General features: G+C 41.5%; 1 protein-coding gene across 1 annotated transcript in view; it reads left to right on the top strand.

The window, feature by feature from the left end:
- The first annotated feature begins 8,167 nt into the window (after positions 1-8,167).
- The window catches only part of grapa (GRB2 related adaptor protein a), a 37,662-nt gene continuing 28,609 nt past the window's right edge, over positions 8,168-17,220 (top strand). Inside the window, exons 1-3 of the mRNA XM_069709988.1 lie at positions 8,168-8,365; positions 15,283-15,380; positions 16,455-16,574. Of these exons, the coding sequence (XP_069566089.1) occupies positions 8,288-8,365; positions 15,283-15,380; positions 16,455-16,574 (296 nt within the window). The 5' untranslated portion in view covers positions 8,168-8,287. The remainder of the gene's footprint in view (positions 8,366-15,282; positions 15,381-16,454; positions 16,575-17,220) is intronic.

Genomic DNA, 17,220 nt, shown 5'->3' with positions numbered 1-17,220 from the left:
GTACAAACGTTTTGTTATTTTTTTTTTTATCGATCCAGTAATTGCTTCAAAAACAGCGTAAATGGGTTGATGTCTGAGTTTTTGGTCTTTATGTTTCTATTTTATTGTAGAAAGACCTTAAAATAGGGTTTATCATCCAAAAACCTTCACCAATGATTTAAACAAAGAGAAATATTGTCGTTATGTATGCGTTATTATGCTATGATTTTACTGGTCTGGCCCACTTGAGATCAAAGTGGGCAGTATGTGGCCCCTTACCTAAAATGAGTTTGACACCCCTGCTTTAGGGATTGGTGATGAGGCCAAACCACAAAGATATGATGCTCTTATTGTGATGCAGTTTATACAGAAGTTAAAATTAACAGCAGAAAAACACACATTAATGCAGCTGTAATATTAATCCAAAAACTATCCAATCTAATTCTATTTCACTGCCTTTTTATTGGCTATTTTTACTTTTGATACTTTAAGTAGAATACATTTTGCCGCTACTACTTTTACTTTGCTACGGTTTTGAATGCAGGACTTTAACGTGTAGTCCAGTATTTTTTTGAGTATTTGTACTCAATACTTCTTCCACCCCCTGTTGGGAGAGTCTGACAACAAAATATATCACAGTGCTGATCAACATGTTCTGCCTCAGAATTGCAAATTAAAAGGATAATCCTCCTTTCAAACATAGTTCCCATCTTTCAGGTTCGTCAGGAATCTACTTGTCACAGGGATCATTCATTGTTTGAAGGGACTTTACCAGCCAGAAGAAACTAAATGGATTATTACACAAGCAGGTGCATGTCATGATTTGTCAATGCGAGGGATTGGCCGGTGTGCGTTGCAGGTGCGTCAGTACAAACCACAAACTTTGCAGGACAGCATTCCATCGCTCCTTTTCATCGGCCTCCGTTCAACCACATCGGCAGCAGAGCTTTAAATCGAGGGAGGGACTGAGTTATCACACGTGGTTTCAGTCACACATGCAGAACACGCTTTTGTTTATTCAAATCAGGTTCTATGAATAGACATTAAAGGTTCCCTGAGAAGTGTACAGCGAGCTATGAATAGAAGCGGATGTGCGTTTGTGATGTAGTCAGAGAGTGCGTTACTTAAAAATAGAGGTACGGATCAGTACGTCACAGCTTTACATCTCTGCCAGCAGCACAGACAGCAAAGTTGCCAACAGCAACATCTGCAGGCTGGTTTTTTTGTGTGCTATATCTCCTGGCACACAGTGACATTTTATTTTGGTATTTCATGCCCGATCTTTATATAGAGTAACCACTGAAGCTTTTGTTCGCTCTCCATGCTATGTTCAGAGAAGCCAAAGGAAGCCCAAGTCGAGCTGATGTAGGTGTGCTTGTCTCACTCTTTCTCTGTGAGAGAGTGAAACCGATAGAAAGACTTCATCCTGGTGAGAACAGTTTTTTTAACATCACATTTATGCAATTAGCCACATAGCTTTATTGCTCGAAACAGAATAGAGCTGAAATTTGCAATTCAGGATGGAAGAAAAACTAATGATATTGCAGGATGTGTATTATTAAGCACAAAGCAGATTAGATTTTGATAATATGTTGCCTACTTTCAGGGAAAAGATGGTGAGGTTGTACGCATCACTAAATAACAAAACATCCCAAGACATTAAACGACTGTCGAGCCATGTTTTTCATGGCGTGAATCCAGTTGTTAGAGACTCGTCACAACATCCACATTAAGAGCAGAACTCCTGAAAAATAAAGTTCGGTTTGGTCTTTTTACTGTTAAATAAAACTTTCAACTTAAAGTCTGAGGTAAGTTAAATTTTCACTGTTCAGGGAATGATATAAAGGTGAGTTTTCCCACCATGAGTCCTGTCAATCAGACGACATTGTTCCTCTTGCAGGTCCAGTTTCAGCCAATAGAGGTCAGGAGTATTCTACTTTTCATTATGATCAGAGGGTTTTATTGTGACGTGAAGTAACTTGAAAGGTCTTTCTAATAGAACCCCTGCAGCCATGTGTGCCCTTTAATATGTGATTAGCACTAGCGACCCCCGATTTAAAAAGCCATTAAAGCCAATTAACATTAAACACCCACCAAAGCTCGCCTGCTTTCCTATAACCACTCCCATTTACAACACGTATACCCTATAAGAGACTCACTGGGCCCTCTGCTTCCCTAGCTGCATCCTTCGGTCAAATGCACCGGCCAGGTCTAGTCCTGATCAGAAGTCATTGAGTAATGCAGTTACCAGCACAGGATTGATTGAGCAGCAATAATGTAAATCACATCTGAGCAGCATGTAAGTAAAATCCTTCAAAACCTGCATGGTCTTAATGCTAGTGCATGTGACACATGTTTATTCTCCTCCTGTCCCACCTTAAAATTTAAAAATGACAAAACATCAGAAAATGCATCAACCCAACAATAATCAGGTGAATCTCCTGATGTTCAGCTTCTGTCAGACTTTCCATATCTCACATTATATAACCGAGCAATGTTTGTCACACCAGCAGTTCAGACAGTAGATCACAGTTACAAAGGCAGTAGTGCATGTGAGTCATGTTAATTTGAATATCACACAGTAGTATGTGTGCATGCAGAAGGTTTAGGATACACACAGATGCATGTAACTGGTGCATCTGTCTCAAAACCTACAAAGTTATATAATCCGTAAAGGAGTAAACACTGGCAGGATTCAGTTTTTGGCCTGCAGTGGCACCCTCGGTTCCAGATGGAGCTGAAAATCAGCAGAAAAGAGAAAGGAGGACAGAAAGCATGAAACAGGATCATGTATAATACCTGCCTCTCCTGCCAGCTTATTAGCTAAATCTTTTCATGTGGGAATGGTTTGATGCTCATTAAGGGGGCAGGTGCAGATTTTACCTGGAGAAGGTGAGCAAGAAGGAAAAAAGTGCTTAACATCTTCAACTGTTGGCATTTACTATTTTTTTGGGGGGCACAAGATGAGCTGAAGTTTAACTTTAGCAAAGCTGATATTTTTCCAGTTTTTTCAGACTTCCATCGCTGACAACTGAAAACAGACAAAATTATATCATGAAATCGGCAATTCACTAAATCTGAACAGTCCGGCATTTGGTTTGCATGCATTATGCAGTAGTTTCCAGCCAATTGCTATTGTTGACTTTTGTGTGGAACAAGAACTAACTGATGTGATTTGAACCAATAGTTAATAGTTCATCATATTTAGCTGCAAAATGCCAAATTTATTCAAACACAGCCAGCTTTTTTTTCTGCATAATAACCAAATACCAAATTTGATGTTTTATTTACAGATTGGAAACATTTTCTTTCCAGTGTGGCCACAGAGCTCCCTTTTACTCCCACCATTGATGCATCCATCACTACAGACACTCCTATTCTTGTGAAACTACTGATGCAGATTGTTTTCACACAAAAACCCACTTTAAGTACAGATAACCTGTGAATAATGAATGGCGAGCACAACAGCGGGCCTTTCTCACACATATAACACAATTACGTTTGTAACATCCTGGGTAATATACTGTGCAAGTGTGGTTCCATTTTTGAAATAAATGATTCCTCCTCTTATATCTTTTGTTAGGCTGCCTCAAAGACAAAATATGTAATCTAAATAAATAAATTAAAAAAAACACCAAAACATACAGACATTGAGTATGGGCAACAGAAATGATAAATCCGCACACAAAGCTTTGTTTAAGCCACACAGCCACCCTGCCTATTGCCCATCGTTTATTATGTGCATGAAAGTGGAGAAAAGATAGAGGTGTGTGAGACCAGAAAGAGACGAGGCAAGACAGAGGGAGAAAGAGAGAAATGGGAGATCAAAGGTGTCATGGGTACAGCATAATAACACAAGGCGAGCGAGAGGGGAGAAAGAGCAGTGGACACATTTTTTCAGAGAGTAGTAGCAGAAAAGAAGACGGAGAGCAAGCTGATGGGAAAGCGAAACTGAGATGTAACATATCCTTAGAGGCAGCGCTTTTTGTCTTTGAGAGGAAGTTGAGAGATTTTGTGCCCACCTGCTTTTTCCATCTTTGCCCACTTGCTTCCGCTGACTGACACACACACACACACACACACACACACACACACACACACACACACACACACACACACACACACACACACACACACACACACACACACACACACACACACACACACACACACACACACACACACACACACGCACGCACAAGGACAGGACAGAATATTTGTGGCACTGAAGCAGAAACGCACTAGCTTGCGTACCAGATGTGTCTGTGTGTTGTGGTGAACACACATGCACCACGCCTGTGCTGGATTATGTTTACCCTGAAAATGGGATGTCAATAAAATATTTAACACTGCGTTTCATGTGAAAACATTTTCCTCAGTACATATTCCTCAGTATTGTCGGAAAGTTGGTCACTCTGAATGGACAACTGATGTTTATAATAAAGCCACTTCATAAAACTTTTAACCTTCCGTTTTAAAACCTCAAGTGCTGTCTCTGCTGGAAAAGGACAGAGGAAGTGATGTAACTGTATCAGCGGCATGGCTGGAACAAAAGAAAAGAGCAGTGAGCAAGAGTGTGGTTGAGACAAAGAAAAGAACCACCTACAAACACTCAAACTTAAACAGAAAATCCAATGAAAAAATAAGTATCACCCACACTGTTTTTATTTTCTTTTTTTTGACAAGCTAAGCAGGGAAATGCCACACAAAAACACAACAGCACTCGGCATTAAACAAACATTAGTATAGAAATGAAAAAAGGCTTCACAAGCTGTGATGTTTGTAGATATATTGATCTTTAAACGATCAGATGCTTCATCATGATTAAAATCAAATTCAACATTTCACACACTGATAGGAATCAGAGCGGAAAAATAGTTAAGGACAAAATGGTGCTTTGGCTCTCGAGAGCTGAAAGGCAGTTCCACTTCCTCTCCTCATCTTCCTCTTCTATTCTTCCATCACAACACGTCTCCTGTCTTCCTCCTGCAATCCGTCTTCTCGTGGCTGAGTCAAGCAGCCAGCTGACTGGGGATTTCCTGGACATGTCACACTAAAGAAACAACAGTCGCAGCTTTCCTGCTATCCTGCTTTGTCCACAGAGTTTGACCCCGTCCCAATGAGTCCCAATGGAGGGCCGGCGTCCTGTTCATTGTTTTAGCAAGGACTGTACACAAATTGACCAACTGATCTAGCTGTCAATCATTGTGTCAACTGATCTGGTCTGAATGAACAAATGCTTTCTAACTCATTTTGGTATGTTGTTATAGCAGTCCGAGTCCAACATTTGTACACATTACATTACATTTCATTTAGCTGACGCTTTTATCCAAAGCGACTTACAATAAGTGCATATCAACCATGAGGGTACAAAACCCAGAACAACAGGAATCAAGAAAATACAATTTCTTCAAGAAAGCCAAACTACAAAGTGCTAAAAGTAAGTGTCATGTTAAGTGCTACTAAAGTTCTACTGTTCAAGGTAAAGTCAGAAGAGGTGTGTTTTTAGTTTGCGGCGGAAGATGTACAGACTTCCTGCTGTCCTGATGTCGTTGGGGAACTCATTCTACCATTTAGGAGTCAGGACAGCAAACAGTCGTGATTTTGTAGAGTGTTTAGCTCGCAGCGAGGGAGCAACAAACCGATTGGTAGAAACAGAGCGGAGGGAGCGGGCTGGGGTGTAGGGTTGGACCATGTCCTGGATGTAGACTGGACCCGATCTGTTCGCAGCGCGGTACGCAAGTACCAATGTTTTGAAACGGATGCGGGCAGCTACTGGTAACCAGTGAAGGGAGCGGAGGAGCGGAGTAGTGTGAGTGAATTTAGGAGGTTAAAGACCAGTCGAGCTGCTGCATTCTGGATGAGCTGCAGAGGTCGGATGGCACTAACAGGTAGACCTGCCAGGAGGGAGTTACAGTAGTCCAGACGTGAGATGACCAGAACCTGGACCAGAACCTGGACCAGAACCTGGACCAGGTTCTGCGCCGCCTTCTGAGTGAGAAGAGGACATATTCGCCTGATGTTGTGCAGCATGTATCTACAGGAACGTATTGTTGCAGCGATGTTGGCAGAAAGAGAGAGTTGACTGTCGAGTGTCTCCGAGGTTCCTAGCAGTCAGAGTCGGGGATAACACAGAGTTGTCCAAGGTAGTAGTCACTTTTGGCTATGTCCAGTTTAATGGAAAATAATAGTGCCATGTGTTATTCATTGGTAATGATGCTTTGGTGAAGTATTTATATTGTAGGTGTTAAGCCCTATTGATAGTGACAGTTAAACCCTAGTAAAAGTCACTCAGTAAATCTTTGGTATTGCACTTCCATATTTGAAGTCTATAACAGGATGGTTGATCGTGCACGGAGCAGGGAGAAGCTATAACCTTCATGAGAAAGTAGTCCAAGTTTGTCACTTCATCAACATCAGCACTTTTTTGTAACCTGTGGTCCGCATGTGTCTGAGATTTCTCCGAGGATGTGAGTAGAGTCTGTATGTCAAATTTGATGTAAAATGCAGGAAATTGGCAACAGAGACCCTTGAAATGCTTCAGAAAGCCTGCAGCAATGAAGCAATGAGCCCGGAGAGGTGTTCTGAGTGACAGTCCGAAGGGTGGAAAGTCACAGTCCAAGACTGTTGTGCGGTTGTGCACCATGAATTCATCCCTCAGGGTCAGACGGTCAACACCGAGTTCCACTGTGACGTTTTGAGGCGTCTGAGGGAAAACACCAGCTGAACTTTGGTTCTCCAGCTTGACGAAGCAAACATTTGACACAACTTTTGATGTGCGCTCTTTGCACAAGCTTTAGGTGCGCAGAGAAATCCCAGATGTGGGAATGTCTTCAAATTTGGCATAAATGTTTCCTTGGACTCAAAGATGAACACCGAGGATAGCAGCCAAAAGCCAGACAGAATATTCTAACATTCACGGAGACACAATGTCTCTCATTCTTTCAAACTTTTAAATGCAAATTCTTGTTTTAGTTTGCAGTGCGGATGGAGTGAGTGTTCCACCCAGGGCGATTTGCTCCCCGCAGTCTGAGCGAAAGTTTCTCTTTGATAATGGCCATCGGTATTGTATTTTCGAGGTCCGACCAGAGATAAGTTGTAACCAAAAAGCAGGCGTGTGGTCTGAGTTTACCCTCGTACAGCGCGGGACACACATGCACACACAGGCAGTGTGTTCCAGGCCTAAGTTGAGGCAGGTGATAGCACACTGTTAGCCAAAAATGCCTACTCAGGCCATTAATGGAAAACACAGACTATTCGACGTAAAATCTCTGAGCTGGTTTTATCTTCCATTGAATAATATTTGTTTTTGTTTTTTATCTTGAAAAGTTTAACTCAGCTGCTTGGTTATCTTTTTTGGGAGATCAACATCGTGGGAGAACTTGTAGCGTATTGTGGTTGCAACAGACGCCCTTTCAGTATAACCCTGAATCCTTGCAAATCTCAAATGCAATACAAACTACTTAAAACTTGTATTGTAACATATATGTCGAGGCGGGAGGATGCAAAGGGAATACTGCCGTTTAGGAAATCTGTCTGCAACAAGTGCCAGTCAAAACTGAAATTGATATCTGTCAACTGGCTGTGTGCGATTTAACTTTTGTTTAACCAATGCCAATATATCATTTTCATATTTGCATTTTTCCTGATTCAATTCTTTACTTCTAACTTTATTCTGAATCCACTTAAAATGTCAAACTTAAAAGGTGAAAGACAAGGAAACAGCAAACACGAGCTCACTTTTTACTTTGGAGGTGAGAAACTACAGCTGGTTCGCAGGATGACAGAGGTGTCATGACAAACCACACACAAAGCTGATTGAAGCGAGCGCACACACACAATCCACAGCAGTCACACCATGTATAAGACAAATATATACACAGGAAGGGCCTCCCACTCTCTTACCTCGACTTGCGCGCTGCTCTCTCTCTCTCTCTCTGAATGTTACTCATGGCAGTGTGTTGCTGAGCAGCAGCCAGTCGTGTTTTTCCCTCACCGAGCTCACTCTCTCTCTCATCCTCTGCTCCGACTCTCATACGCTCTGTTGCTCAGTGGACAGACGAGACCTCCCCTCTCCTCTTCTACTCTCCCTCTCTGTTATTTCACTGTGTCCTCTGCTTTTTGGCATTTTCTTGTTTACATTTCTCCCTCTTCTCTCTCTCTCTCTCTCTCTCTCTCTCTCTCTCTCTCTCTCTCTCCCCCCCCCGCCCTGTGCCAGGGGCATTAGTGGGGGTCCCGGCGTGTGTGTGTGTGTGTGTGAGTGTGTGTGTGTGTGTGTGTGTGTGTGTGTGTGCTGGGGGATTTCGGTATGGAAGCAGTGGCATTATATACATTTCGTGCCACAGAAGGCGATGAACTCAGTTTCAACAAGGGGGACTTACTCAAGGTAAGAGAGAATACTTTACTTTATCTATCTATCTATCTATCTATCTATCTATCTATCTATCTATCTATCTATCTATCTATCTATCTATCTATCTATCTATCTATCTATCTATCTATCTATCTATCTATCTATCTATCTATCTATCTATCTATCTATCTGTCTGTCTGTCTGTCTGTCTCTGTCTGTCTGTCTGTCTGTCTGTCTGTCTGTCTGTCTGTATGTATGTCTGTATGTCTCACAACAGAGTTGTGGAGTAGCTGATCAACCACCTCTTCTTTTTCCTCTCCACCTCCGCTGTGATAATTACAACAATTATAACTTTAGCGTCGACAGCTCTTGACTGTTCTGTATCCAGGTGCTGCTGTTGCTGACTAAGGACAGATTTGTGTTAAAAAAAATTAAAAAAAAAAAAACATACCAGCAAATAGTTGGCATGAGCTTCTGAGTATTACAAGCAGTGGAATTATTTCCTTTGGGAAAGGACATTTTACTGAGAATAATACAAGAATATGAATTTAAACCGTTGTAAATTAGGCTATATTTGTTATCTTTGCATCTTACTGTAAGCATTAAACCACCTTAAAAGAATTCTCCAACATGTTCATCAATACATGTATTGATTTAAAAAAAAAAAAAAGTATACCAAGAACTAGGTGAGAGGACTTATTCTCTTACGTATGTGTAGCTGGAGCCAGCAGCTGGTTAGTTTAGCTTAGCATAAAGACTAGAAACAGGGAGAAGCTGCTCGCCCCGCTATCATTGGCTCTGAAACGATTAATCATGTTATATAATCTGTACAAAAACTGACGTGTAAAGACAACAAGTTGGGTTTTGTCATGTGGCGTACTATTTCTTGGGCAGGACTAACTACTTCCTGGACTATCTGCTGGTTGCTTGGCAACTACTCATGGCCTAGAAATAGCCCAGTGCACAAACCTTCAAACTTTATACTTGAAACCAGCAGTTTCTTCCTGTTTCCAGTCTTTGTGCTGAGCTAAGCTACCTGTCTCCTGCCGATATGGTTTCACAGTATTTAGAGAGATGATACTGACATCAGTCTTCTTGTATGTCTACAAAAGTGAATAATCATATTTCCCAAAAATGACGCTTTAAAAATTGTCTAATTTTGCTATAACTGGTATAGGCAAGGCAAGTTTATCTCTATAGCACATTTCAACAACAAAGCAATTCAAAGTGCTTCACATAAAACCAATAAAAGCATCAAAACATAAGGCAAAAGAAAAGGACATTTAAAAACAATTAAGAACAGTGATTAAAACATTAAAAACAGTTATTAAAACATTAAGCAAGCTAAAAAAAAAAAATAATAATAGGATGAAAGTCACAGTGCAGTTTAAGACATCCCTAAATCTGGTTCCGTGAAAGTCAGCAAATAGAAAAGTCTTGAGTCTTGATTTAAAGGAGCTGAGAGTTGCAGCAGACTTGCAGCTTTCTGTGACTTTGTTCCAGATATGTGGAGCATAGAAACTGAACGCTGCTTCTCCATGTTTAGTTCTGACTCTGGGAACAGAAAGGAGACTCGTCCCAGACGACCTGAGGGGTCGGGATGGTTCATAAGGAAGCAGCAGATCAGAAATGTATTTTGGCCCGAAACCATTCAGTGCTTTATTGACCAACGGCAGGATTTTGAAGTTGATTCTTTGCTCTTCTGCAAGTCATTTGTTTGGAGCTGAGTGTCTGTGTATGATGCAGCCAATGCGAGGTGGCATTTAGATTTGATGCAGTGTAAAGACCTCCGAACTGGAGGGATGTGGTCCAGTTTCTTGGTCTTAGTGAGGACTCGAGCTGCAGCTGTCTGACTGAATTTTTAGAGAGACCTGTAAACACACCGTTACAGTAGTTGAGTCGACTGAAGATAAATGGATGGACAAGTTTAGAAAACAGTATAACAGTATTTTGGTTTCTCATGATAATACGCTCCGTGCAGCGCTGAGACTGATCCTGCACAGCTGGAAGTTATCGTAGTAGAAAATCGTACCCCCAAGACATCGACAGTAAGCCTCAGAATTAAAGAGCGAGTGCTTCTCTCTCGACTTTACGCTGTGGCACCAGCTGTTTGACAGGCAGACGAGGACAATTCCACAATAGAAGTCACAGTGAGATCAGCTTGTTCACTGGATTTTGCCTCTGTGGACCAGCATGTCTGTGCTGCTGCAGGTCATGCTTTGTGTCGGGGGCAGCTCTCACTTTTTCTTGACATTTTCAACCTTTATTTCTTGCTTTCATTGGTGTATTGCTATCCACTTAGACTCCAGACTGTTCTCTGAGGGGGTTTCAAAGGCTGTCTGCCAAATGACAATTTTGAGTTAAGTGGAGGGAAAGACTTGATCAAATAACCCATGACATGCCTTTGATGATGTCTAACAGTATAATATTGCCAGAGGAGAGAAATGACCTTTTATTGTATGGAGTAGCATTGTATATTATTCATCCCTGACCGCTTCTCTTCCAACTAGACACATGAATAAAGATGGTTCTCATTTCGCTGTCTGCAAGTCAGTTGTTTGGAGCTGAGTGTCTGTGTATGATGCAAGCAATGCGAGGTGGCGTTTAGATTTGATGCTATGTCAGTGAGTCAGGAGTCGTTTATGAGAACTCCTGCTTTACAGTCACAGTGATGTATTTACAGCTACTAAAATGGGGCCACCTCTTGAAATGTAGCGACCGTACTTTCTGTCCTGCTGCTGTGATAAACAGTCGTGTTGTCTCTGCCAGCAGCTCTGGTTCAGACTTGGTTCAAATGGTAGCTCTAAATAATTCCTCACGTTTGTTCAATTCTGCTTGAAGCTCCAGATGGCCTAAGCTTTTCAACATCACAACAACTCATCATACAAAATCTCAATCATTTAAATAAAGAATACAAAACAGACACTTACTGTAAGCTTACTGGTGCTTATTTTTGATCTTTTAGCTGTCTATTTTCACACCAGATTGTCGATGAGGATAAGAGCGGGCAGATCTGTCTCACTCGTTTGGTTACATTGTTTTTCACATGTCTTATTGTGCTGAAGCCATGTGGAACTGGATCAATTGGACTGAGTAGAGTGTTGACTCATAAAGAAATGATAAAAATAGCCTCGTGGATATTTTCTTTTTTTTTGAAGGTAGCGGCTCTGACATTCGGTTAAAGGCTGGAAGATCATGTGAAAGATAAAGTTTAACACAAGGGAGACAAAAGTAGAGCGCAAAAGCAACTCTTCACTCACTGGCTGCAACTAAAATCATATGTATTGTTTGTAATTGTTAACCGTTCTTGTTTTTTCAAGAATACTTGCTTTTATTTTGTTTGCTTCCTGGTCCAACCAAAAACCAACATTTCATAAATGTGTTAACAAAGTCAAACACTTATGTTAGTTGTACAGTTTTACAGATGTATTACTGGCAGGACAACTTTGCCTAAATAATTACTTCAAGCCTGGTAACATCCTATACAATTTAATACGCAGAACTGGTATGGACCTTTTATGTTTAAGTAGAAAGGTAGTAGTTGACTGAGTTCACAAGTGCAATGCGTAAAAGTAAGTTGCGTCTTGTAATAATACCACTTTGTATGTTAAAAGGCAATAATGAGTCACTGAAGCGTCCAGTCTGCCTGCTGAGTTTTGGCTGTTTGGTCAAATCACGCATATTGTTGTCCTGCTATTAAATTGTAGTTAGTAATCATTTTTGTCTCTTTAAACTGATGAGTTAGATTGGACCAAGTACTGGATGGACGAAAAAAATCAGCGAGGTTTATAGTTTACATCATATATTGTTTGTCTAAGCTTTCAGCAACATCACCGCTGAAAGACAACAGCCACAGCAAAACCATAAATTGATGCCACTTGAAATGTTTTTCAGCTCCGTTTCTGCTGTCTCAGCTGCACTACAGATCCATTTTGAATTGTCTAAACAGGGTCAGTACACCTGGTTTGTTTGCTGCATACAGTCGCCTCATTTTGGTAGATCGATATGTGATAAGCCAATTGAGCCACTCACATATAGCTCTACAGTAACTGCTCTGAACTGTATATCAACAAACAGCTGACTTATTTACCCGTTAGTAAAGTTATACTATTAGTCACACTCATAAGATTTTGCTACATATCCAATATGAGCTGTTTACCTACCAGCCTAGAAGAATTGTTGCGAGTGCAGCATAAAAGCCGTCTGCAGCAGTTTCTTGTTTTGCCAAAGAGTTTGATATTCATATTCATATTTCTGTTGTTTCATTCATCAAAACAACAAGAAAAGACACGTGTTCTTCTTCCGCTCATGTTGGACTGAGGGCAGACTGGACGCGACTCACTATCACCTGTTCTGGTATTACACAACAGTGCATTCAGGGCCGGCTTATTAGCATGCTAGTAGACATATGCAACTCAATATATGGATGTCAGAACTGCTATTCCTTTGCATTCTGTGGGAAAGTTTTAGTTGATTTTTGAAAGTTGACAGATACACATCATATATTGCCTATTGAATATGTAAACAAATAGTGTTCTCTCCAAAGAGGCTCCAGGGTAAATTTAAACACAACAAACACGGGTTCTGTACTTTACCCAAAGATTTCAAACTCCTCTGATTGTTGTGTTGTACCCGCAGTAAAATGAAATGAAAAATCAAAATCAAAAAGGACATAGAGAAGGACCTGCTTTAGAAGTTGGAAAATGAGACGTGAAGAAGACGGTACGTTTTCGAATAGTTCGAACATTTCACATCTGTGACTCACAGTGATAAATTGAGGCTCTTGCTCAGTTGGTGGAATAAATAAAAAGAGCAAAATACTCAGCTGTGCTACTTATTCAGTCCAGCAAGAGTCAAAATGTTGGAATGAACTGTCTAAAATATTGTTTTAAAATGATTTCTTCTCGCTGACACTGAAACCACCACCTTATTGAAAGGGCAATCACTCAGCTGTGTGAGTGAACAATGATTGATGCCACGAACAATAAATCAATCCATAACCCGCAACACATTTTAAAATGCACATACAAATGTGCAATGTAACCATCACAAACAGCTGATGCATGAAATGAAGTTTCTAAAGGCAACTAGGGGACAGGGCCACTTTTTGGCAGATGGGCCAATAAAACATTGCCCAAGGAGTTCTCCTTCATCATTGAAGTCCCTACCAGCAGGGTGTTATGTGAAACTTTGCGTGAGGCAGGATCTTATGACTATATGCCACATGCTAATTTACTGTTATTAGTTTAACTGATAAACAAGGCAATGTGACAAACCACAAAAAGCTCTGTAGGGGAGATAGGGAAAATAAGGGGTTTATAAAATATGTCACTGAAAGCTGAGCAGAACAAACAAAGCCTTATCTCAAAATACCAAAATGACAAGCCATGTCACAGCTGGATTAGAACACTGAATAAAAAAAATTGCAAAACAACACAACCAGCGCCTCACGCGGAGAAATTGGAAAGGATAAAACAGGTAAACATTAAAGCAGGGACAAATCAGGATGATGTCTCACAATTACAGATCACCTGCCCTCGTCAGGCAGTGGCTCCAAGCTCATCTCACAACTGTCAAAATGATCATAATTTACTCTTACCAGTCACAACTTTGTTCAAAATGAAGCTGAACACAGCAGTCCCAATGAGCTTGAGCAACTGTCGCTTGTTTCAGTTCCTTTATATCTTTGAAAAAAATGACTTGAAACACTCCTGCTCTGTTTCGTGCAGATAAAATGTTGTATGTTTGCAGGTTTAGGGTGATTTAAAAAAAAAAAAAACATTATTTGTGGCATAAACACTCCTAGGGCATCAAACACTGCCTGCTTGTCACAGACGTTGACGTCAGAGAAATTTGCCCAAGGTATCTTAGGTTTTATGCACCGTGACGAGTCTGTCTGAAGAAGCTCGTGACAAAGTACAAAGAGGGTTAACGTTTGCATACAGAGGAGGTAGGGGGTGGTTGGACGGGGGGGGGGGAAACAGGACTGTGGCCTGGTGTTCGAGTCCATGATAAAATAAAAGTCAACATGGATTTCTTCTGATATCTTTTTTTTTCAGCTTTGTGCATAACCACCAAATGGAAACTGTCACATTTACCGAAACCATGATCTTTTTCTAGCTATAAATGTGTTTTTTCATGCCCGAGCTAAAGGCAGCTTGTGCATCTGAGTAATGAACAGCTCAGAATAAATTGCAGTATTTGATGCCCTGAGAATGAAAATGTGTTCCAACACTGTATGTGAAACTGTCTTTTTGTTTTTGTTTTACCCCCCCCCCGCCCTCCTACACTATCAGATGATCACCCCTGCTCGCATTAACTTCAGACACTGAGCTGCATTTAAGACATTTCAGTTAATTGCTGATTGCTTTAAATTAAATTCTTAAAGGAAGAATTGAACTCCTGCTGAATAGTTATAATGGCAGCCACAAGTGGTTGTTACAATATGCACAGTCAGGTTGTGTTTACTTTTAAAAAAACATTTTTTTACTTTTGTAAAAATTAAGTCTTAAAGTCAACATTAGCTAACATTAGCCACCAAAGGCTAGTGGTCATATCAGACACAGGAAGGCTGCAGCAGCAAAAAAGTGGGTCAGTTTTATTGATTATGAAATCAAAAGTGGGTCATTTTGATGAAGTATGTGGGTCACCTCTCACGGAAATCATGTGCGTAATCATGAAAAGGCTTCATGTGGCATTTCGAACTCCCCAATAATGCTCTTAAAATCGAGATCGTTAAGGGGCTTAGCTCACACAGATGGATGAAAGCCTCAATGCTGGATAATAGAAGCAGAAGAGAACCGGCAAGGAGAGTACAGCGAGAGGGAGGGGAATGATAGTGACCTTTCACCTCATAGGAACAGCCTGCACCAACATCATTATGGGCAGCATTTCATGTGTGTGTGTGTGTGTGTGTGTGTGTGTGTGTGTGTGTGTGTGCTTGCTCCTAGATCATCAACATGGAGGATGATCCTAACTGGTACACAGCGGAGCTCCACAGCAGGAAAGGCTTTGTGCCAAAAAACTACATCAACCTACGGCCACACGCGTAAGTACGCACACACACACACACACACACACACACACACACACACACGCACACACATATCTTCAGCTTCTCCGCGAAGCGCATAAATACATTTCACACGTCCAGAGCTGGTCTATCTAAACAGCTCATCAGTGCAGCTCCGGGCGTTTTCTGCTCTGCTTTTGGACATCTGCACTCTGGCATAAGGCAGCCTACCCGGAGGGACGCACTTACTCGCTGCCTTACGTAACCGCACATGATCCCGCCGTGTATGTGTGCGTGTGTGTTTACAGTGAAGCTGCTGGTACACCCCGTGTCTCCATCCGATGGTCATACACCAGCTGGGTTCAACATTTGCTGTGACAAAACACCAAACTGGCAACGCGGCTCTGGCTCGCTAATGAACACTGATGTAACGTCCACTTGGAGTTGCCTGGTTAAGTGTGTTGCCACCACTGGGATGTGTGTGTCTGACTGGTTTCCCCCCTTCTACCTCTTCCGCATTTCTACGCAGAGCCATAAAATAAATTTAAAAAAACAAGAGGTTCCTACGATTTGTTCACCCTGTCGGCCTCTCTTCATTTCAGTCATCAGACTTACTGTTGTTGCAGGGCACAGGTTCATAAAAGCAGAAAGTCATTTATACAAGCCTTGCAACCAAACAAACTGCTCTACTAAGCAAGACGAATGAGCAAAACAAATACAAAATAAAATAAATAAATAGAAATGACACGACAGTATTACTTACGCTCCAGAACTGACAACTGAAATCCAGCATTCCGGGATTTGTTTTGCGTGCATATATTTAGCAGCGTGTTTTAAAATAACTTCACAAATGTGCCAATTTTTCATTTTTTTTTCCCACCTTCGACCTCTCTTTATTTCTCTGCGAGCACTGATCTGTAAGGTGTATTTCTTCTATATATCCTCAAATATCCAACTCTCAAGCTTGTGTGCAACAACAGCGCTGGAGCTGCTCCGACCTCCTAAACAATATAGTTCACACGCACAAAACAATAACATCAGTGACTTCTTTCTTTCTTTCTCTCCTTCTTTCTTACTGACTTTCATTTTTGTCTGTGTCCCCCCCCCCAGCTGGTTCGCTGGTCGTATATCTCGCGGTGTGGCAGAAAGTCGACTCAGACACAGAGAGTGTGGAGCTTTTCTGGTCAGAGAGAGCGAGAGTGCTCCCGGGGAGTTTTCCATGTCTGTAAGGTAAGAGATAATTACTCTCGCACGGCCCTCTATGAGCTGTGGGATACCTGTTTGCAATCTTTTCTGCATATTTATATTTGTTTTTCTCAGGCTGCTTTCTATACACCACTCTGATCTGTGTATTTACCTTTCTATCAATCCTGTTCTTCCTGCATCTACTCATTACTGCAACAGACACGTTGCTCTACACGGAGAATGAAAGTTTCATTCCATCACATCTAATACAATCTAATGAAATTAGTAGATCTATCTAAACATATACTGTGTGCACACAACCTTGGAATTACTTTCCCTTGTTTGTTCATTAATACATTTTGAGTGCATTGGTGTGTGTGTGTGTGTGTGTGTGTGTGTGTGTGTGTGTGTGTGTGTGTGTGTGTGTGTGTGTGTGTGTGTGTGTGTGTGTGTGTGTGTGTGTGTGTGTGTGTGTGTGTGTGTTCGTGGATCAGAGGAAGAGGGTTAGAGGATAAGGTGTGGGGCGGAGGGTAAGAAGGAGGATCTGCAGCCCCTCCAGCCTGATGTGAGTTAATCCCGTCTGTCACACCGCGACATCTGGAGCCGCTGATGGCGCCGAACGCTCGTCTTGTCAAGGGATGGGCGGTCAGGGATGCAGCTGAGGCTTGGTGCTGTGCCTCTGGTGGGTGTG

This window comes from Brachyistius frenatus, unplaced genomic scaffold, assembly GCF_029030835.1.
Source record: "Brachyistius frenatus isolate BFR_SWC_R1_liver_20210118 unplaced genomic scaffold, ASM2903083v1 Contig_88, whole genome shotgun sequence".
Taxonomy (NCBI): Eukaryota; Metazoa; Chordata; class Actinopteri; family Embiotocidae; genus Brachyistius; species Brachyistius frenatus.
Note: the sequence above shows the minus strand (reverse complement) of the source record. Positions and strands in the feature narration are given on the sequence as shown.